General features: G+C 38.8%; 1 protein-coding gene across 24 annotated transcripts in view; it reads left to right on the top strand.

Moving 5' to 3' along the window:
- Positions 1-23,635, top strand: part of macf1a (microtubule actin crosslinking factor 1a) — a 604,319-nt gene that overhangs the window by 447,716 nt on the left and 132,968 nt on the right. For all 24 annotated transcript variants that reach the window (XM_043717780.1, XM_043717784.1, XM_043717779.1 and 21 more), the window contains one exon: positions 108-1,579. In XM_043717780.1, coding sequence (XP_043573715.1) covers positions 108-1,579 — 1,472 coding nt within the window. The remainder of the gene's footprint in view (positions 1-107; positions 1,580-23,635) is intronic.

Here is a 23,635-nt window from a genome sequence, read left to right as displayed (position 1 = left end):
TTGCAATAATATTTTAAAATATTTTAAATATCAATTCAATGGAAAATTTGAAAGATGACCGGAATTGTGTATGTTTCCAAATAATGTGTGATCATTATTATTTACAGGTGATCGGATAAACCAACTTCAGACAATTCTGGCCAGTTCTCAGCAGTTTCAACAGACCTTTGATGAACTCAAGCTGTGGCTAGATACTAAATGTAGTGAACATGCTCAAAGGTCTCCTGTGTCTGCAAACTTTGATATTCTACTGTCTCAGATAAGTGAGCAGGAAGAGTTCCAAAAAAGCCTGAATCAGCATTCAGGCTCATATGAGATGATTCTTGCTGAAGGAGAGGCTCTATTTCGAAGTGCCCAACCTGGGGAAGAAAAAACGATCCTTCAGAGTCAGTTGTCAACTCTTAAAGGACAGTGGAACGATCTAACCAAACAGGTTACAAGCAGACATTCTAAACTTAAAGACTGCCTGCAGAAAGCACAAAAGTACAGACAGTATGTGGAAGACTTGCTTCCATGGATTGGAGATTGTGAATTTAAAATTAAAGAACTGGAGATTACTGTTGATCCAGGACAGCTTAATTCCTCTTTAGCTAATGCTAAAGATCTGCATCATGATGTGGAGAAACACCGTTCACTCCTGGAAATGATGAATACTGCTGCTGATATTCTTGTTGAGTCTTGTCAGGTCAATGAAGAAGGAATTAGGGATGAAAAAGCAGGTATCAATCAAAGAATGGACCTTATTACAGAACATCTTCAAACCAAGAGTGAATCAATCGAAGAGATGGCTCAAAGGCTAAAGGAGTTTCAGGATTCCCTGAAAAACATTCAGAAGAAACTTGATGGGACTAAGCAACAGCTTGAAATATATGATGCTCTTGGACCACAAGCCTACAGTAATAAGAACTTGGAAAAGCTTAGGACACGGCAGGAATCTCTGCAAATGTTAGAGCCACAAGTAGAGTACCTGAGAGACCTTGCCCAAGGACTAGCAGCAGATGCCCCTGATGGTGCAGATTCATCACAGCTTCGACAGCAAGCAGAGGTAGTTCAGCAAGAATACAATGATGTAAAACAGAGAGTGGATGAAAGTTGTTTATCAATGGAAAACAAACTTCAAGGAATTGGGCATTTCCAGAGCCGTGTACGAGAAATGTTTTCGTACCTTGCAGACCTGGATGATGAACTGGATAGCATGAGTCCTGTTGGTAGGGATTTGGACAGCCTACAATCGCAGATTGATGATATTAAGCAATTCATGAGCAAGCTTAAAGAATTAAAAAAAGACATTGAAACTTCAGAAAAAGAATGTAAGCAGATGCTAGAAGTAGAAGGCAGTCCAGACCTACAAGGATTGAAACGAGAGCTTGAAGCCTTGAACAAACAGTGTGGTAAACTACTGGAACGAGGGAGGAACAGACAAGAGCAAGTAGAGATGACTGTTTCACGAGTTGATGATTTTTATGAAAAGCTTAAAGAACTGAACAGCCTCCTAACTAAAACAGAAGAGGGTGAAGAATTGCAAGGAATGGTAGGAACAGAAGTTGATGTTATCAATCAGCAATTGGCAGACTTTAAGGTAGGATTTCTTTTAACTCAGCCCATAGTACTTTTTAAGAGATTTCCAAAGTGATAAATAGTTCCAAACATTTTTTTTCTATAAGGTATTAGTAATTTGTTTCAGTACTACTACGATTATTTGAATGTATATTTTTAGTTTCAATCAGCATCATTCTTATTAAATCCATAGTAATTGAATCCTGTTAGGATGGGTGAACTGAAGCGTTGTTCTTGTGTGGCAATGTCCATCTTGTAAATTATCATCCGCTCCTTTAGTCTGTGCTGTTGGAATTTTTATTTTGGATGATTAATGGTGGTACACACCATCTATATGCACATTGGCTAGCAGTAATTTTTATAAATCATAAATTCAGGTTTATCTGAAAGGATCCTTATGGAACATATGCGTTCTATTTCAAAGTACCCAACCTGAAGAAAAAAATTAAAGCTTTAGGGCAATTGTCAACCTTCAAAGTAAGCGAGATCAGCTAATGAAACAGCTAGCAGGCAGATATTCTAGGCTCAAAGATTGCCTTCACAAAGTGTAGCAATACTGACAGTATGTAAGGACTTGCTGACATGGATAGGAGACTGTGAAGTTTTCAGACATTGTACTGATGCCAGTCACTACAGTGGCTTAAGAAAGTAGGGGGTTACAATTTGTTTGAAGGCAGTTAAAAATCAGTGTTTATGCAACTGAAAAATTGAGATTGATCGATCAGCAACGAGAAGGAGGAGTAACTGAGCATCATTTCATTGAGAAAAGTGAGGGAGGTAAAAGAAAAGTAGAACCAATAATTTGAGAAGTTTGGGAACAACAGATGGAATTAATGCTTCAGAAGGGAGAGAGGGGGAGCAATAAGTAATTGAAGGGGTGGAGACAAGTGTGAATTTGAAGCATATTTATTGTGTAGAATGGGACAGCACAGATGGTGGAACATGAGAAGAAAGCAAATGAAAAAATTCAAGAACAGAATTTTTTGGGTGGGAACAGGAGGGTGTGGAGGTTCAAGGAAAGAGAAGCCATATCTGATGCTTTGTTTTTGAAGTGTAGAAGATTGAGACAGCTGTAAGACTAAGAATGACTTGGAACAGAAGAAGCAGAAGGCAGAGCAGTGGATGTGATCTGTATGGACTTCAGTAAGGCATTTGACAAGGTTCCTCATGGTAGACTGGTTAGCAAGGTTAGATCACATAGAATACAGGGAGAACTCACCACTTGGAGATAGAACTAGCTGTAAGGTAAAAGACAGAGGATGGTGGTAGAGGGTTGTTTTTCAGACTGGAGGCCTGTGACCAGTGGTGTGCCACAAGGATCAGCGCTGTGTCCACTGCTTTTTGTCATTTATGGAAATGATTTGGATGTGAACATTGGCAAAGTTAATAAATTTGCAGATGACATCAAAATTGGAGGTGTAGTGGACAGCGAAGAAGGTTACCTCAGATTACAACGGGTCTGTGGCAGATGGTGTTTAATTTAGATAAATGTAAGATGCTATGTTTTGGAAAGGCAAATCAGAGAAGAACTTATACACTTAATGGTAAGGTCCTGGTGAGTGTAACTGAACAGAGACCTTGGCGTGCAGGTTCATAGTTCCTTGAAAGTGGAGTCACAAGTACATAGAATAGTGAAGATGGCGTTTGTATGCTTGCCTTTATTGGTCAGTCTGTTGAGTGTAGGAGTTGGGAGGTCATGTTGCGTCTATACAGGACATTGGTGAGGCCACTTTTGGAATACTGTGTGCAATTCTAGTCTCCCTAGTATAGGAAGGATGTTGTGAAACTTGAAAGGGTTCAGAAAAGATTTACAAGAATGTTGACAGGATTGGAGGTTTTTTTTTAAGATTAGATTACTTAGTGTGGAAACAGGCCCTTCGGCCCAACAAGTCCACACCGACCCGCCGAAGCGCAACCCACCCAGACCCATTCCCCTACATTTACCCCTCCACCTAACACTACGGGCAATTTAGCATGGCCAATTCACCTAACCTAATTTTTGGACCGTGGGAGGAAACCGGAGTACCCAGAGGAAACCCACGCAGACACAGGGAGAATGTGCAAACTCCACACACAGTCGCCTGAGGAGGGAATTAAACCCGGGTCTCTGGCACTGTGAGGCAGCAGTGCGAACCACTGTGCCACCATGTTGCCCGTGAGCTACAGGGAGAGGCTGAATAGGCTGGGACTATTCTCCCCGGAGAATCGGAGACTGAGGGGTGACCTCAGAGAGATTTATAAAGTCATGAGAGGCATGGATAAGGTAAATAGACAAGGTCATTTCCCCGGGTGGGGAGTCCAGAACTAGAGGGCATAGGTTTCAGCTAAGAGGGGCAAGATTTAAAAGGGATCTACGGGATAACTTTTTCATATAGAGGATGGTGTATTTATGAAATAAGCTGCCAGATGAAGTGTTGGAAACTGGTACAATTACAACATTTAAAAGGCACCTGAATGGGTATATGAATAAGAAGGGTTTAAAGGGATATGGGCCAAGTGCTGGCAAATTTAGTTAGGGTATCTGGTCAGCATGAAGAAGTTAGACCTAAGGGTCTGTTTCTGTTTTGTACATCACTATGACTCTAAGCAGAGTGCAGTGATTTAAAAGTGAATATCAATCCAGGAACACCACTTTGGGGAAATATGAGCAAGGCGAGGAGCAGTTTTTTCAATTGTGAAATGATAGACAAAAGACTGCAAAAGAAAATTGGAGTGAGGATAAACTGGGAGCAGCATGTTTTTGGATGGAAGAAACAGAAGCAGGGAAGAAAACACAAGGCATGTTTTGTTTGGTTTCAAATACTGCTCAATTTTTTAAATTAACCAGCGTAGAGCATTTTTTAAGTTAGGATATATTACCTATTATTTAAAATCTTATTGTATGCCTGCTTTCTCTTTTCTTCTATCCCTAATACGAATAAATAGGCAATTACCCAAGCAGAGAAACTGTTGGTATACTGATCCATACATGTTTGCTGCAGTTTGGAAGTTAAGATCTTACACTTGTCATCTTCACTGTTCTCTGGTTTTGTGTCCATTTTGACATCCATTGTCTACCATTAATGCCCAAGCTTTATATAGAATCATGAGCTAACACAGAAGGTGGCTGTGTGATCAGTGTGCTTGTGCTCTCTCTTCAAACCAGCTGTCCAGTTTATTCCCACTTTCTTACTCTTTACCTTTTTTTTATTTCAAGCAGTTAGCCAATTTTTAGAAAATTATTTTTGTACCTTGGGCTCCAATCCTCATTCTCCAGGACAAACCAGGATTGGCAACAGATATTGATCTTCCCAAAGATGTCCACATCCCATGAAAGGGAGGAAAAATGCATGACATAATCGTTTGACTTTGTCAGTTCTACTACTTCTGCCTAAATCTCGGTTTTCTGGTTTCATTAGACACCCTTATGCTGTTGGATTTTTTTTTTATTACTTATTCAATTAAAACTGTCATGTTTTTACATTTCTCTCTATTCTTCCCTTTGCTGTCTCTGATCTAGGAAGTTTGGTTTCTCTAATTTTTAAGTAACTGAAGTCATTAATCCCATGTGCTGATGGTCCACACTATTCAAATGAGGAAAATCTTTTTTTAGGGGTTTGACATAACCCTGTGGTTTTTAGAATCCCTACTGTGTAGGAACAGGCCCTTTGGCCCAACAAGCCCACACCGAACCTCCAAAGATATCCCACCCAGACCCATTTCCCTACATTTTATCCCTGACTCTTGCACCTAACCTATACACTATGGGCAATTTAGCATGGCCAATTCACCTAACCTGCACATTTTTGGATCGTGAGAGGAAACTGGAACACCCGGAGGAAACCCAGACAGACACTGGGAGAATGTGCAAACTCCACATAGACAGTCACCCAAGGCTGGAATTGAACCCAGGTCCCTGTGAGGCAGCAGTGCTTACCACTGAGCCACCTGTGCCAACCAAAGTCAAAGGCAAATATCTTCAATGCCCTTTTTATCAAACTGATCTACTAGTCCTGCCACTGTCAAAGACTTAGCATGTGTACAGCTGTCTTAAAATATAAACATTCTACTGCCTGTTCAAATGTTCCTATCAAATATAACACTTGTCTGCATTTAATTTTATCTATCATGCGTCTGTCCATTTTACAATGACTTGGACTTGGATTTCTGGAGATTCTGAATAATACATTAGTCCCAACAGCAACCCTGAAAACAGCACAGTTCCATGCCACCTGAAGAATAGCCATTTATCACTATGCTGTTTTTCTACCGCAGAGTCAAGTTTGTATGTACGCCCATTGCCCTTCAATACCAAGGGATTTTGTTTTGCTAGTGTATTATACAATATTCTATCAAATATTCTTTGAATGTTCATATGTACACTGTCAGCTGCAACCCTGTCAAACACACTCTCCATACAAAGCTCTCAATCAATCCAATCTTTCATTTGCTGCTAGGCAGATTTTCTTTTATTAGACTGTACTTTTCCAAGAATTTGCAAATTTTCTTCTTGATCGCTTCCAAATGTTTTTCAACCATCAATGTTTGACTGGTCTGTAGTTGCTGGTAGGTTTATGCACTCTCTTTCTCTTTGAGTTTGTGGGCAACATTTTCAATCTACCAGTATATTTCTTTGTCTATCCAGGGAGAATTGGAAGAATATATCCAGAGCTTTCACATTTCTTTTGGATGCATTTCTTCAGGGACAGATGACAGTTTTCCTGTTGTGAATGCTTCTCTTCTCTTTTTTTTTATCCAGTCAATTTCTCTATTGCCTCTTCCTTTTCAGTTGATATTAGAAGCATAATGTTTCGTGCAAGTAGATGCAATGTACTCATAGTTCTGAACTGGCCACATTCTTCCTTTGACCTTTTGTCATTTATGTATTTGAGATACCAACAGAGATATTTTGTTGAAGCTTCTCCTGTGTCATCTGTCCTCTTTCCCTCCATTTACAAGAACACTAATTCAAGGGGAAAATTAAATTTTATAATGCAAACAAGTGCTGATTGGATGATAAGTGGACACTGATCAGTTGAGACATTACCCTAGAAATGCATCATTTAATGATGATTAACTGCCAGACTTTGTTCACATTTTAGACCAGTCAGGTTGACAGAGATCAAGGCAATCAACCAGAAAATGGCTGTTGCTTGATTTGTTAAGTTGAAATAGGTGCAATGTGCATGCATGTGTACATAGCCAACCAACTAGTTATGTATTGATAAACTACTTCCTGTTCCTTTTTGTTATCTTTTCATCCAATCTTGCCTGTAGCTAAATCTTTTGGCTCTTCTCCTTTCCTCTTACAAGTCCCCATTTTACTTTTTATATTGAGCTTCATTCTTTACTGAATTATGAATTTGACTTTTATCACCAGCTTCCTTTTTCCTGTTTCATTTCAATCTCTATCTTTAATCATCCACTAACTGCTTGGTTTGGGTGCCTTTCTTTTCCCATTACTAGGAATATATTTGGTTTTTACCTGGTTTTTCTTTTCTTTGAAAGCTTTCCATTCCTTAATTACCGCTTTATGTACCAATCTTTGATTATAGTTCACCTTGGTTAGTTCTCTCTCTTTGACTTTGTGGGCAACCTTTTCCAAATTATTTGTCGTTGAATTGTCTATTTGTATTGATTCTCAGGCTTTTCCATAACTATGCTAACCGAATGATATTATGATCAGAATTTTTCAAATGTTCTCCCAGTGAAATATTCTGTTCTTCAGAACTAGCGCCAGATTACAGCTCAACTGCCAGAAACATCAGACCAAATTTTTAAACAGCCAGTAGCTGGTTAAGGGGCTGGCAAGGGAATAGTGTCAACATTTGGGTCTTCCACTCTGATCAAATCCCAATTAATGAATAAGGGTCACCTACCCATAGCTGACTTGTGGGAGGGGGAGAAACATGCAAACCACCACCTGGCCATGACTGAGGTGACCACAATTGTCACCAAGTAAAGATGTTTCCCAATGCAAAAAGGCACTTCATAGGATCTCTCCAACTTGAGGCCAACTTGACATTGGCAGCTCCCACCTTTGCCTGTAGGTTTCAAATCTCCCTGGGCTGGAGGGTTTCCAACTGGACCTCCACCTTGGGGGACAGCATTCCATCCTTCATTGGTCAGCAAGTTTGCAACCTGGCCACTAATTGCTTTGCCAGTCAAATATTGCATTGGGCCTCAGGTGCTGTTCCAACCCTGCTTCAGAACCTGGACATATGCTCAACCGCAGTCACAATTGCAGAATAAAAATCCAATGGGTTAGTTTTTTTTTACAGACATTCAGATACAGACCTCAGTTCTGAAACTATAGCACTCACTGTTCTTGACACTGGTGGTGTGGTGGGCCTTCACATTATTGAATACAGTAGCTAGATTACTTCAGAATGGATGTGAATGCATTGGAAATCACAACAAGCCAAATTTCTGTTTTGAAGCTGGTGGATCAATTGCAACACATTTTCTATTTTTGAGCTCTGACCAAAACAGTATTGGTGAATTTGAGCAAGGGACACTCTCACTTATTTGTCTGATTCCTAGTTGGTATTTATCACGGATATAACATGGCAAGTTATCCACTTTTGGAATATGGCAGCAATGTCCTGAGAGAGCTTTTTTATTTGCGGGGGAGGGGGGGAATTTAATGCCTAACTTCTGCCAGTAGCCAATGAGAACTTTGACCAGAATGCTTTGTAAGTAAAGTGTATTCACAAGGAAGTAATAGCTTGATGGAGTAGTGACCGTTTCAGTGACAAAACTATTTTATTGCTTCGAATCTTGAGCATGTGACTCAATTGCAAGTCACCCTCCTTGTTGTTTGCCTTTATAAAAAAATGCTGTTTGGGAAAATTGCATTTTCCTAGTACACTATTGATCCTCTTTTACATAGGAAGTTTTGGTGGTTGGGTGGACAATCACATGTGATGTAGACTGAGAGATTCAGATATATCTTTAGACTGCACTTCCTGACACACAAGAACATGTGTACTTAATCCCCCATAATGATTATAGTCAAAGAAATAAATACATAAATGAAAAAGAAATATGTCTGGTAAGAAAAATTGTTGTAGTAGAATTTTAATTTTTAAAAATTAGCTTAATATGCCTAATCGGAAATAATTATAGAATGGACAGTTGGTAATCATCAGATAGCTGGTGTCAGCAAGCATTGATATTTTTATGATTTTTATTAATATAATTTTTAACCTAGTCTAATGTAAGTTTAGATTTTGTTTTTTGAGTTAGTAATGAGCTTTCTGTCTGCCCAAAATTCATTATTAACTTGTAGCCATGATGATTTATTTTAAAACTGTTTTTTGAGGCCTAGCTTTAGAATAAATTGTTTTTTTGTGCAGCACTAATAGATTTCTGTTTATCTTTTGTGATCTGCAAGATAAGGTTTATGAGGATGTTGCCTGGTATGGAAGATGCTGACTATGAAGAGAGGTTGAGTAGGTTGGGTTCTTTTTAATTAGGAAAAAAGGAGATTGCGGGCGGTGGGGGAATCAGACTGAGGTCTACAAAATCATGAAGGGTATAGACAGGGTAGATAGAGATAAGCTTTTTCTCAGGGTGAAGGATTCAATAACGAGAGGTCACACTTTCAAGGTGAGCAGTGATATGTTTTAAGGGGGATACACGTGGCAAGTACTTTACACAGAGGTTGGTGGGTGTCTGGAACACATTACCAGCAGAGGTTGTAGAGGCAGGCACGGTAGATTCATTTAAGATGTGTCTGGACAGATGCATGAGTAGGTGGGGAGCAGAGGGATACAGATGGTTGGTGGGTGTCTGGAACACATTACCAGCAGAGGTTGTAAGGCAGGCAAGGTAGATTCATTTAAGATATGTCTGGACAGATGCATGAGTAGGTGGGGAGCAGAGGGATACAGATGCTTAGGAATTGGGCGATAAATTTAGACAGTAGATTTGGATCAGGTCAGGCTTGGAGGGCTGAGGAGTCTGTTCCTGGACTGTAAATTTTCTTTATTCTCTGTTCTTTCTTTGTAAACAATGGGACCTTGGTTTGTTTAACATTTCTGAAATGCTCTTAAGCTCAAGGGAAACACCTAACACGTAAGGAAGGAGCTTTTAGTTTTACTCTTGGGCTTTGTGCAGTCGTGTGAACTCCATAGGTGAATATGGCTACGTAGACCCATGCTTCTGAGAATGATGGAATATAGTGAAGTCAGCTAAGTCAGTTATTGTTAGTCTCGGATCAGGAATTCTGAGATAAAACCCTGAAAAGGTTACTTAAAGCTGAGCATGCTTTTAATGCAAGTGTATAAAAGCTTCAGGAAGAAGCTATCAGCAGTTCCAGTCTTTACATTAAAACAGCAAGTAACTTAAATCTACCAAGGTATTGGAGACAGGAACGCTGGTATGAGTATTGCAGGAGAATGTTTTGGGATGTTGCATCATTTGGGTACTGTAGAAAAGTTGTTTTCTTTTCAGTGTCTGAAGGATTGTTATGGGATCACACTTTTGCTGTGTGTTTAAAACATCTTTTGAATTTGATTAATGAGTAGATGGTTTGATTTATTCCACTTTATCTTAATTTCTTGCATTAATAAACTGTTTTATTGTTAAAGCAAAACCTGCAGCATTGTGTCCTTATGCTTCAGTGAGCAACCACTTCACTGAACTCAAAACAAATCAAAATATGATCAAGCGAGCCAGATTTCAGTCTGAAATATGACTTGTCCGGGAATAACAACAGCTGGGATCTTAACACATGTAAAAAGAGCTGCAGGATTAGGGACACGGTGCAGATTATTTCCACACATCACTAGAATCCCCAAGCTTCAAAGTCATAACTTTCCAAACGTAGTCACTCCCATTATGACTTATTTTAGAAAGCACTTCTTCAGTTTTCTCAATCCAGTCATTTTGTTCTGTTACACTTGGTGATTAACCATGAAAACGGTACGGAAAATTGATCTATTAGCCCATTCAGGATCTGGGCAGAGTATTATGTATGTCAAAAAGTGAGGAATAGGCTATAATGTCTAATCTTTAAAGATATTTGTCCTCAAAGCTCACTGACACATCTTAGTACATAACGGGATTTGTATAAATTTGCTGTTTTCAAAAAGAATGATGCGCCTGTTTGAAATTTGAGTTTTGAAAAATTAATTTTCCTGACCTGCTTGTCATTTCCAATGATGTCAGCATTGGTTAACCACTCATGAGATCTTTATAATAAATTTCAGGCCAATTTATTCTTCATGCTTCATGTTTTTCATACTTAAATATATATTTATTCCTTTCATGACAGACTATGCCCTCTACCCAATCCCATGGTCCTTCATAATCCCTATGCCAACTCATTCTCATCATGCCAATGTCCCTGGTATCCACCTTAGACAGACATCAACACCCATGCAGAGATGAAATAAATTTGTATTAAATAAAGTGACTTGGGTCTGGATTTTTGCCATGGTGGAGAGGCTGTCTATCATGGCAAAGATGGCAGAGCTGATCAGACATTGGAAGACATACCCCCAAGCGACTTCCCTTTTTTTCCAGGAGTGAAAACTGAGTCCATTCTTAGTTTGTGTGTGTATGCTTTATAGAGGCAGCTGGCCATTTACATAATGAGCTGTCTCCACTGAAATGGAAGTGCTGGCATTAAAGTAGTGTGAAACTGGGAGTACAAAGAGCAGGTCTAAATTTTCTGTATTTGCTTGAAAAACCAAGGTATTCCTTTCAAGTGACTATGCCTCACCTCCCCACCCTCCATACTTTAGATAAAGTCCCAGGCGGTCATGGAATATGTAGTCAGCAACTTATTTTTGGATGGTGGGGTCTTAAATGTTCAAGGTATATACCAATTTATCTGAAAGCTATTCAGAATTAATACAGTGCTATCGAAGCACTTAAAGGGCTTGGTTTTTTTTAAAGTGTGGATTTAAATCAAAGTCAATGCTAGATATTTCATTGTTCATGTTGTCATAAACCAGTGGAGGATTTATGCTTTCTTAACCTATCATTTTCATTAAGTGCCTGTTAAGTGAGCAATTTGATGGACAGTTCTGAGTGCTTCTAGAATAGAAATATTTGGCGTCATGTGAGATCATATTGAAGGAATTGAAATTTTTTATCAATGTTTTTAATAATGTAATCAATGCATATTCTTGTTTGAGCATTAACGTTTCATGCAACTGGGCAGCTCTTGCATCCAGCCCATGCAGTATCATGCAGCTGGCAGCCTCCACTTTCATTCTGAGGTCACGTAACATGTCTCCAAGGGCACCCTGTAACTTCTGAATGAAAATCCAACCTCCCAGGCCAGTTTTCCCAGGTTGAATTTGCAGAGCTGGGAATTCCCTGTAAAAGGAGGGCCTAAGTGTATATTGCAGACTTCATTTTTTGTAAAACAAATCTCCACTGCATTACACCTTAAAATATTTAATTCAGGTGTCCAAACCTTATAACAGCAAGCATTTATATTTCATTTATATTCTCACTTCAAAAGGTCCATAACTAATTTGAACTGTCAGTTAAACTGTGAAATGGCAGCTACCCTACTAGGAGAATGGACGGTTGTGAAATCCACCAGATAGTACGAATCCAGTAATTGAAACTCTCTCAGCCTCAATCAGTCTGCAGAGTAAAATAGCAGGCAGTGTTTTTTTTAAGCTTAAGGCATTTTATTTAAAAGATCTAAAGAGCAGTGTTTTTTTACATGCCTTGACTGCTCTCCTTGCCTATTGCTTTTCACACTTTTGACTGTTTATTCTGCAAGTCCATTGACCGTTCCAAACAGTGTGATAGTTAATGAGCATATGCACTTTACAAGTGCATTCGTGCGTACTTTTCACGATTGCAAAAGACACCTGACATCCCGCAGTAGGAAACAAAGAGGACTGCAGATGCTAGAGAGTCAGTCAAAACAGGTGGTGCTGGAAAAGCACAGCATGTCAGGCAGCATCCAAGGAGCAGGAGAGTTGACACTTCGGGCATAAGACTTGCATCAGGAATGTGGAAGGAGAAGTGAGATGAGATAATATGGGGCTGGGTAAGGGGAAAGATGGGTGGGAAGGCGATAGGTGGATGAAGGTGGGGGATAATTGTGATAGGTCAGTGAGGAGGGTGGAGTAGATAGTTGGGAAGGAAGGTGGAGAGGTAAAGAGGACAATGCCAAGGTGGAGGGTTGGATCTGGGATGGGGGTGGGGTGGGGAGGAGATTTGGAAACTAGTGAAGTCAGTGGTGATGTTGAGTGGTTGAAACGTCCCAAGGCAGAAGATTAGGCTTTCTTCCTTCAGTTGGTTGTTGACTGATTTGGCTTCAATGTGGTCTCCTCTGCATCGGGGATACAGGACACCAACTCACGGAGCATTTCAGGGAACATCTCTGGGACACGTACCAAACAAACTCACCGCCCTGTGGCCAAGTATTTCATCTCCCCCTTCTACTCCCCCAAGGATGTGCAAGACCTGGGCTGCCTCCGGCATCAAATCAAAGCCACCCACCAACTGGGGAAGAACACCACCTCATCTTTTGCCTTGAGACCTTTCAAACACACTTCACCAACATAGACTTCACTAGTTTCCTCTTACTAGGACTACGCTGCACACCTCGGGTTTCACTTCCTTGGGCTTACAAAATCTTTCTGGAGTAGAGGCTGCTAGTGATTTAAATGACCAACTGTGTCTGTGAACTATGAATCCTGCCCCGGTTCTACTACTATTAAAATGAGAAGTGCTGTGCTTAGGGATGAGAGTTGCAGTTTCTTGGAACATCTTTCTATAATAGTACTTCCAATTATTTCCTGTTTAAGTAGCAGCTTATTACTATTACATGAGGAGCTGTATATATAGGTTACTAAATACACAAGTTCTTGGTTAATATGTATTACTGGATTAAAGTCTAAAGTGGTGTTTATATGCACCTTGAAAAATGGATGAAACTACTGCGTTAACTGGCATTACCTGCAGTTAATTTAAATTGCATCAATTCCATGAATGAGCAACTGGGTTGAGTTATCTAGTTGTTCTGCTAAAAATAGCATTCAAGTCTGTCACCTGTCTTTAGCTAACTATTTGTGTTCCTCCCCAATAGTTGACATAGCAGTCCGTGTCTGGAGTTCTACAGTACTCTACGCCTGTTGTCTCATGACCCCTCCCTATAGAAACATGTGCTTGAATATCATTGCTTTGCTATTTTTAAGAAATTATGCTGTGCAGATTGGCTTTAACAGCCATCTCATTGGCATCAGGTTTTATTTGAAGAGAACTACAACCACGACAAAATGTTTTCAACTAATCTTTTAACCTTTTCAATTTTTTTCTTGACTTTTATTTGTCCTTTTCAAATCATTTATCTGTTATTTTCCTTCACCTGATGCCTTCCTGTGGGCACGATTTAATTTAAGGCATGTTTCTCAGGTGTAGTTGCTCTCTGCCCTGCATGAATCCAAGCCCCAGACAATGAATTTTAAAATGATTTTGGGATCTAAGGAACACAGCAACAAAGCATAATCCTGTTGTTACCCAACATCCAGATATCTACTTTCACTCAAGATTTGAGCAGTTTCATTAGGCATTCTGATAATAGTCATCCATATCAGCAACTTGTTTCCTAAACAGGGGTCAGTTGTGGTTTTCTTGCAAGTTTAACATAAGCCACAGATTAAACCTGGAACTTTTGAAGTCTGTTTGGTGTAGCTATTCACTATCTTAACATGTTGAGCAATTGAAGAGCTTGTTTCTAAGTGATTTGAAATTGAAATGTTGAATCTCTGATTATGATGATACAGAAATTGTCTGGTCTCCTTTGCAGAAGATTAAATGTTCAAAAAAATTTGTTCAAAATTATTGTGAGCATCACTTCAATAGCAGCGATAGTTGCAAATTAGTCTATGTGGCCACGTTGCATGAAGATTTTGAATCATTAGAACCCCTATAATAGGCTATTCGGCCCAACATGTCCACACTGACCTTTCAAAGAGCAGCCCATCCAGACCCACCCACCTACCCTATCCCTGTAACCCTGCATTTCCCATGGCCAACCCACCTAGCCTGTAAATTCCTGGACATTATGGACAAATTAGCATGGCCAATCCACTTAATTGCACGTTTTTGGATTGCGAGAGGAAATCTGCGCAGATACTGGGAGAAACTGAAAACCACACAGACAGTCGCCCAAGGATAGAATTGAACCCAGCTCCATGGTGCTAACCACTGAGCCCATGCTATCCTATTTGGCTGCTAATTGAAGACTTTATTGAATATGAAGACAGTATTCAGGGGGTGAAGACAGTGCATGACTGGCTGAATAAGGATTATAAATCCCAAGGCTAAGGGGTGACCTTATAGAGGTTTATAAAATCATGAGGGGCTTGGATAGGATAAATAGACAGTCTTTTCCCTGGGGTGGGGGAGTCCAGAACTAGAGGGCATAGGTTTAGGGTGAGAGCGGAAAGATATAAAAGAGACCCAAGGGGCAACGTTTTCACACAGAGGGTGGTATGTGTATGGAATGAGCTGCCAGAGGAAGTGGTGGAGGCTAGTACAATTGCAACATTTAAGAGGCATCTGGATGGGTATATGAATAGGAAGGGTTTGGAGGGATATGGGCCAGGTGCTGGCAGATGGGACTAGATTGGTTGGGATATCTGGTCGGCATGGATGATTTGGACCGAAGGGTCTGTTTCCTTGCTGTACCTCTCTATGACTAAGAATTTTTTAAAAAAGTTTACACTAATAGTGAAAGTCAGTAATGGGTTACAACTGGCTGCTTTAAAGTTCAAAATAGATCTGTCACATAAATTTAATATTTTAATTTTGCTACTTTTTATTATTGGTCTTCATTGCTTGCTAAACCAAGAACTTCAGAGTGAAGTGTAGTCTCCACTAAATGACTACTCAGTAGGAACCTCCTTCAATTTGTCACACATCTCGATATCAAGCAAGCAAACTGTTTTCGTTATACAATTATTCATGTTAAGCAAATACCACTGAGTATTTGGGAAATTTATTGATACTTCATGATTCCTAATGTTAAATTTTTAACCATTGCCTGAAATGTACTGTTGTTTAAAATTAATTCCTTGTTAAATTATCTATTTGACACCTTTTGATAAAATATCAACTTCCCCATAAATGAGCACCACATAACTTTTTTTTCATTGTGGTTCAAAAGATACTCACTTAGCAAATTACTACTACATAAACGTTTTTTTTTCCCCTCCCTACAATTCAATTTTGTTTTAGGGCATTACTTTGTGCTCGGACTTCACTCTTTTGAGTGATCTGTAACAAAGCTTCATACACACAGTTAATACACTCACAGTATTTTTCTTTGTCTATGGCAAACGTTTTTTAAAAAAATCTCCATACTTGCTACTGTCATCACGGATGATGCAGCTGAAGTGCAGGACACAAGTTAACATCTAAATAGGAATGCTAGGAAAATGACTGGTCTGACATGTTGATGCAGTGCAGGACTGGTATTCTCATTCTGATTTCAATTTTGATATCGTCATAGCTGTTGCTCTGTGAAGTGGTTCAGTGATGCATTCAACCAGTATCAGTGATCAACCATCTATGTAGCACCATGTGAGATGAAGTTAAACTATCCATATTTGCGATGTAGCAATGTCATTTCTTATAAACACTATGGAGTAAAATGTTAATCTGTTTTGGCAGCTTGCAGAGATGGAATGTTTCTGGATTTTAAAGTTTCTGCGCATCATTCCAGTCAGTTGCTAAATGTTCATCTGTGTTTTAAGATATTCCACAATAATAGGCTTCTGCATATATATATATATATATATAATATATATACACGCATACAGCATCTAATCAGATTGCACACATTAAGATTTTTAATGTAACTATATGAACCACAAATCATGTGCATCCATTCCTTTTTGTGGACCATGAGAGGACAAGGCAGACTGATTTCCATTAACGAATGGATAAATGCTAATTTCTCTTTAAATACCAAGAACAAGTTAGCCAATATACAGCTGTCTTAACACTGTTTCCAAATCTGGCTGAACCACCTTAAACTTTAGAACTTTTTTCCCAAACCTTTGCTCACTATGACCCCCATATCGAGGTTTGGAAATTATCATGACTCTTTTAATAGGAGTGGAATTGAACCAGACTGTGGGGATATGAGGGTAAAGCAAACCATGGCTATGGAATGGTGATCTATTGGAGCACGGGGAGGAGCTGTTGAGCTCCAAAGCAGCTGTTGCTGGCTCGCATTTGTGACCCCAAGATTTCAGCCCCACTTCGAAAAGCCCTTCTCTGAAAGGTTTGTATGTCAAAAACACTCCTACTCTACTATCATTTTGGAAAGAAAACGTAGTTGCTGTATTCTTTACCCTACTATCAGTTGTTTTTTAATTCCCTGTTAGCCACACCCTAATTATAAACATGAAAAGTCATACATTACTACTTCATCAAGATGAGTCTAAAAAAGAAATTGCTTTCTCTCTACAGATGCTCCTGGATTCTGCCATGTTTTTCCAGCAATGATAACATTTCAGGTCCTGATAGAGACTATTTGTTTTGCCCCTTACCCCTTTACTCCCGAATCAAAATGCCTTCATCCTGCTTGAATCCTGACCATAAGTACCTATCTGATTAGTTGCAAACCCCTTTCTTGGTAACTGCTCTAATAAGCTGGTTTCTTTTTCTTCTAACCTCAGTCCTGACCATTCAAAATTCCTTTCCTATTTCCTGTACTACCTGAAGTTGTAGAAACAGCCACAATTTTACTGCTTCCTAAAATATTCCTTTTGAAAATCCAGAGTCCAGGTTCATCACTTTTGTACTTTCCTGGGATGAACGTCACTGGCAAAATCAACATTTCTTGCATGTTCTTAATTGCCATGGAGAAGATGGGTGATGAGCTATATTCTCAAATTTATGTAGTCCATATTGTGTTGCTGTGCCTACAGTTTTGTTAGAAAGGGAATGCCAGGATTTTGAATATATGACAGAAGGAATGTTGACTTAGTTCCAAGTCAGGATGAGTGTGGCTTGGAGAGGAACTTGCGGGTGATGTAATAGGGTTTTGTTATATCTTTTTCTACACACTGTCTCTGTAACATCACTTGCAGGCAATGGATTGGCTTCCGCATGTCCCTGACGAAATCATCTGTACCTCTTCATTCCTGTCAAGCCCTTAATTAATTCTTTGCTATCAGACAATATGCTAACAATTCAATCTTTGATCATCTGTAATTTTATACAACTAAATGTACCAAAACCTGAAATCTTATCCTCAGCCACTAATAAATTTTGTACCATAACTGTTGACTTTGTTCCCCTAATCCTTTACTGTTGAGGACTGTGGAGTTGGGTCATTAAGTTTATTCAAAGCTGAGATAGACCGATTTCTAATCAGTAAGGGAATCGAGAATATGGGGATAAGGAAGGAAAGTTGAACTGAAATAACAGATAAGCAATGGTCTTATTGAGTGGAGGAAGAGATTAAATGAGCAGAAGTAGTTTCCATATGTCTTGACTTACTGTTGTCTTAGTCTGAACCTGTGACTTGTTTTAGTTGTTTCCAACCCTTTGTTTTCCCTGATTAAAGTCCACCTATATCTACCTCTTCTGCCTCTGCTCTTTCTTTAAAACGTCTGTTGCTGACATACTCATTCATTACTTTGTCTTCTCCAGACTCAATTCCTTGAGTGATGTCCAGGCTGTGTTTTTTTATATATCTTCCATTCTCTGTAAGTCTCAACTGGAAGAAAAAATCGTGGGCCATATTCTATCCACTCCAAACCATGTTCACCAAGCTCTCTGACCTTGCTGATCTAAATAGGCGTCTGGTTCCCCCCAAGGTCTCCAATTTGAAATTGCTTCCCTATCTCCATAACCTGTACAATGCTACCTTTCCAGCACTGTCATTCCCCCAACTGTCAGTTTCACCTATTCGGGGATCCTTCCATCAGAACACACCACGCTGTTACTTAGGTCCCACACTTGGCAATTATGCCTTCAACCACCACTTCTCCAAGCTTTGGAATTCCCTCTTTTTCTCCAATGCCCTCTCTGCTTCCACGGTCCATCACTGACCACCATCTCCAGGTCTTTCATTTATTGCATCAGCAGTCAATTTCTTTGTGCATCAGAGCAGCACCTTAGGACACTTTTTCCAAATTAAAGATGCAGTATAAAATACCAATACTGATAAATTGTTGTTAGATTACATACAACTATTTTCCAATGTTTACATCTACATGGAATGGATGATGATGTTCAAAGACGACTGAAATGTCTAGTACTAAAATATTAATTACAGGATTGACATTTTTCATACATCTGTTATAATTCTGTGCAATAACACCATTTTTAATGGTTGGACATGATAGGGGTGGGAGGTATAGATGGAAATACATTTGAGTTTTTAAAAAAGGGAGTGGACAGCATGATGCATAATTTGAGCATGTGGATGTTAAAGAAGAGCTACTTTTGCTGATAAATGTCACAATGTTTACCAGTTTCAGATATGTTGATGTATTACAGTCTCTTGCACTGGAACTTTCATATGCGAATATTTAGATGATTGATCTAGATTTATGACTAGTGTGATAGGTTAAAGTTCTAACATTAATATATTAATGTTATCACCTGAGTTTGTATGTCTTAAAATGGATTCAAAAATGCAATTTGTGATACACTTCTCTCTTCTGAGCATCCCCTTTTTTTTAATACTTTTCTGCAGAAAGTTTTTTGTGTAGTAAAGAGGCACATTGAGGTTTTACAAAAAGTGCATAAAAGTCTTGCATAGTGCAACATTGAACATTACACCATAATAATGAAACAGCATTTGCTTTAGCATTATGCTCCTAACTGGGAGTATTGCAATATGAATATAATATTTCAGTGATCGGGAAACCTGTGCAACCTTAGACTCAAGTTATATTTAATTGCTGTCACCAGATTCGTATTGTCTCTGTTGAACTGCAGTGTTTATGCCCTGTAATGCTAGTGATCAGAAAGAAACCTTGAGGTGATACATCGGGGATAAGCACCTAATATTGACATTGAAACAAAGTCTGAAAATTTGGAATTTACAGTTGGAGAGGTTTACAGCTGATGTTCCTGGACTTGGGAGTCGGTCAGTGAAAGATTAACTGACCATTTTTTAAACACACTGTGAAGAATCTTATTCACCCTAGGAGTGTCTGATGCCAAACTTATTATAGATTGCATGCTATGGTTAGAAATAGCAATGCAAAGTATTTTTTTACATCATGAATCAGAAAATACCTAGCCATCAGATTCTTAAAGAGCAGCTTAAAATATTATACTGCAACTGTCAGCCACTGCTTAAAATATCTTTTTTTTCACAGTATATATTGCACAATGAGATAAGAAATACAGCAACTATGGAAAGGTTTTAGTTTATTTTACAATTTCCCAGAATCAGATTCCCAATTTTATTCATTCTTAATCCAGCTCGTTTCCCCTGAACGTGCTTTGTAAATAAAGGAAAGTGGCATGAACAGAATCTATTCCCAGTTTGACCATTCTAATAAAATCATTGGATGATCAAGTATTTCGATCCAATAATCTTTATATTTACAAAAGCAGTATGTAGTAAATGACTTTGAAGTGGTACCTGTAAAGATCATGTTGCTGTGTGCAAAACTGAGCAGCTATTTGTGCGGTCCTATGATCTATTAGCAACTTTGATTAAAAATTACACCATTTGTTCTACCAATTAGAATAACACATGCAAGTGACTGTTGTCATTTTATTGCCAAGTTTGTCGTGCAAACCCTATTGACAAGGTTAAACAATATTAAAAACTAACCAGTTGCAGGCCCTTGCTTTTCATACATCTGCCACACATCATTTTTGGAGTCCATTTTTTAATATTAGCAATCTCCAAACATGAAGTCACGTCATGAAATGCATGTAGATATAATGAAAATGCTATATTTTGAGATCCCCTGCATACAAAAACAATTGTCTGTTCTGATGAAGAGTCACCAGACTTGGAACATGTACTCTGCTTTCTTCCCATGGATGCTGTGAGACCTACTGAGTTTCTGCAATTTTCTTTTGTTTGAAAAGTATTGTCTGGTTGTGGAATGTGGGAAGGCTAGACTAGTCCTGATCTCATTGCTTCTGCACCTGGTATGAAGTTGTTTCACAATATAAATATTGTACAAATCAAATGTTTTTTGTCATAGTTGCTTTTTGAGTCAACAATTGATAGCTATCAAAATACATGAATTTTAAGCATTGATCAGTTGTTTGCTTAAAGCTACTTATTTTCCTGTATCTCAAATTCCATTAAATTCTAAAACTCTAAGCTTTAAATTTTGGTGTTCAGGCAGTCTGTCACTTTAAAATTTGGAACCGGTTACTAACCAATTAGTGTTTTGCTTGGCAACTCCAGATGTTCTGATGCTAGGTGTACTCTTGTTGACCTTTTCTAATGTCTTAGTGTTAATGTGTTCTTATGCATGACAGACTCTCTACCCTCTTACAAATCCAATCTCCCCACCCCCTCCTGATGGATTAAATTACTAACTAACTGGCAGACGAAGAAGCAGTGCTGTGGTATTCTGAGTTGTGTTGAACTGTTGAAAATTCTTTAACTCAGATGTGGTTTCTGTATAATACTTATGAGCACTTGAAACTAGAAAGATAACTGTACTGAAGAAATATTACATTGCAGACATTTATTTCATGTAAAACTACTAAACATTAAGAAAATTCTTAAGATAATTTCGTGAATGTACCTAACTGGTATTGTTGTAAATTCAATATTAAAAAAAGTCCAGATTTTCTGACGGCTGAACAGCCGTTACCCAAATCCCATCGATAATGGAATATGTGATCCTTGCAGAGTACCCACCTTAGCAGATTCTGAAGGAATTACCCAGGAAATTGAAGATTGTGCTACCAATTTTCCATTGCTTGGAACCTTCTGAAAGTTTTCATTTAATTCAGAGGCTTCCAATTAAATTAAGTATAATAATGACTCAAGAAATGTTAGGCTATTAAACACACAGTCTAACTCCTTTGTAACTATTCAATTTAACCCATACCCTTACCCCTACCTTGCAACTCCCCTGCAGCTGGACTGGAATCCACCCCCTGACGCCTGACCAGAACACAGGCCTAACACCCACCCACTGCCCTTACCCTGACCAAATTTCACCCACCCACCTAGACCAATCCTAAACACTACATCACTCACCTTGCCACCTTGAGCCAAGGCACCTTACCTACTTGACAACTTACTCACCTAGCACCCTACCCTTCCAGTACCCTAACTTTTATCTAATGTACTTTTAGTTTGACAGCAGCTGTCAAAGAAACTGTCAGGACTTGTAACATTTCAGAATAAGGTAGCTGACTGCTGTGTAAAGGGAGCATGGCTTGTCTACCCCAATAATTCTGTGCTACAAAAGAACTCTCAGAATGAAAGTGCAACTTCATATTTCTGAAAAAGGTCAGATCGAATCTTCTCTCTCAAACGAGGGACAGCCCTTGTGAAAAGAAGGACTGGAGAAGCAATCTGCTTGAGATTGCTAACCTTCAGAAAATCTAGACCTCAATTTCCTTGGTTGAAAGGGTCAAAACCTAACTAATGGTGGTTTCTATGTCACATTAATCTTGAAGGTTATTTTTTTTCTTTTTGTCCTTGCTTTAATTTGATTTAGATTATTTTAAAATATTGTATTGAAAGTTATTATCAATGGTTCATCTGCAGGTCATTCATTCAACTTCTTGGTTAGTCCACCACTCAGTCTAGAACTGAGCCATACAGATCAGAAAGTTTGTAAATTGGTTCCCAATCTGCTCAATTAATTCATTTGAGAGGGGCAACACACTCAATACTGCATTTAGCATCACTAACCAGTGCCTACACTGATTAGGTGTGTAGCAATAAACAGCTGGAGTATATGCAGAGCTACAAAAAGAGAAGGGGGAAAGGGGAGATTATAGAAAGGAAATGTATATAAGTCTGAGTGTTTCTGTGTTTTAAAGTCAAAAAGATTGCAGCTAACAAAAAGAATCCAACTTTACACTATGTAATTCCTGAAAGATCTCCATATTTGAAGCTCAAGTTTTATTTACCAATTTATATCTCCTAATTTCTCCAATGTATACCCAAGTATACATTGGGTGTGATGAATCAAAATGTAAGTGTGATATATTTGTCTTTGTTTTAATGTACCACATAAGGAGCTTGTAGCTTCAAGTCAAATGGCTGGCTGCCAGCTTTGATTGCGATAATTTCTTGGCTAGGCTGCTAAGTAAAAGCACCTGGTAATATGGAACTTTTCCACAAAACTGGCGGACAAGACTGATGCCTCAAGTTTTCACAGCACCTGTGGAGAAGTCAAAAATCAATACCAGTGGGTCAAAATCCTGGAACTCTCTTCCGAACAACATTGTGGCTGAACCTACACCATATATACTGTAGCAGTAAAAGAAAGTAGTTCATCACCACCCAACCTCAAAGGCAACCGGAGATGAACAATAAATGCTCAGCCAGCACTGCCCACATCCAATGAATTTTTTTTTTAAATAATTAAGCTTCTGAGGTCAATTAACTCAGTTGGTTGGACAGCTGATTTGTGATGCTGAGAAACAATTCTGCTTAAATAGTTGGAGAGCTCTTTCCCATCCCTTAAGTTGCACTTCCCACTTAACAATTCCAATGGTCTTTCAGTGTAAGATCACAACTCTTGTTATACTGTACAACCTGAATCTACAGGGATCTGAATGAAGACTTTCTTGATCTACATATGGAAATCCTAACTATATTGGATTTATTTAACCTAAGTCCCATAAATGAAGGGACATTTCATGGTAATCCACTTTGTCTCCTCGTTCCCTATATTTCTCATTTTTATCATAGCTCTGAAGTTGATAATCTACCTTCTAGGGCATGAATAAGACATATTCTGTAAAAGACAAATTAAGTTTTTAAGCTTGGTATTCTTGTATGTCCTGGTCATATTTTAATTAATGCAAATCTGAATGAATTAAAATTAGTGGGCGGCACGGTGGCACAGTGGTTAGCACTGCTGCCTCGCAGCGCCAGAGACCCGGGTTCAATTCCCGACTCAGGCGACTGACTGTGTGGAGTTTGCAC

The sequence above is a fragment of the Chiloscyllium plagiosum genome, chromosome 27 (assembly GCF_004010195.1).
Source record: "Chiloscyllium plagiosum isolate BGI_BamShark_2017 chromosome 27, ASM401019v2, whole genome shotgun sequence".
Lineage (NCBI taxonomy): Eukaryota > Metazoa > Chordata > Chondrichthyes > Orectolobiformes > Hemiscylliidae > Chiloscyllium > Chiloscyllium plagiosum.
The sequence above is the reverse complement of the archived record's forward strand: the minus strand, read 5'-3'. Positions and strand labels throughout refer to the sequence as shown.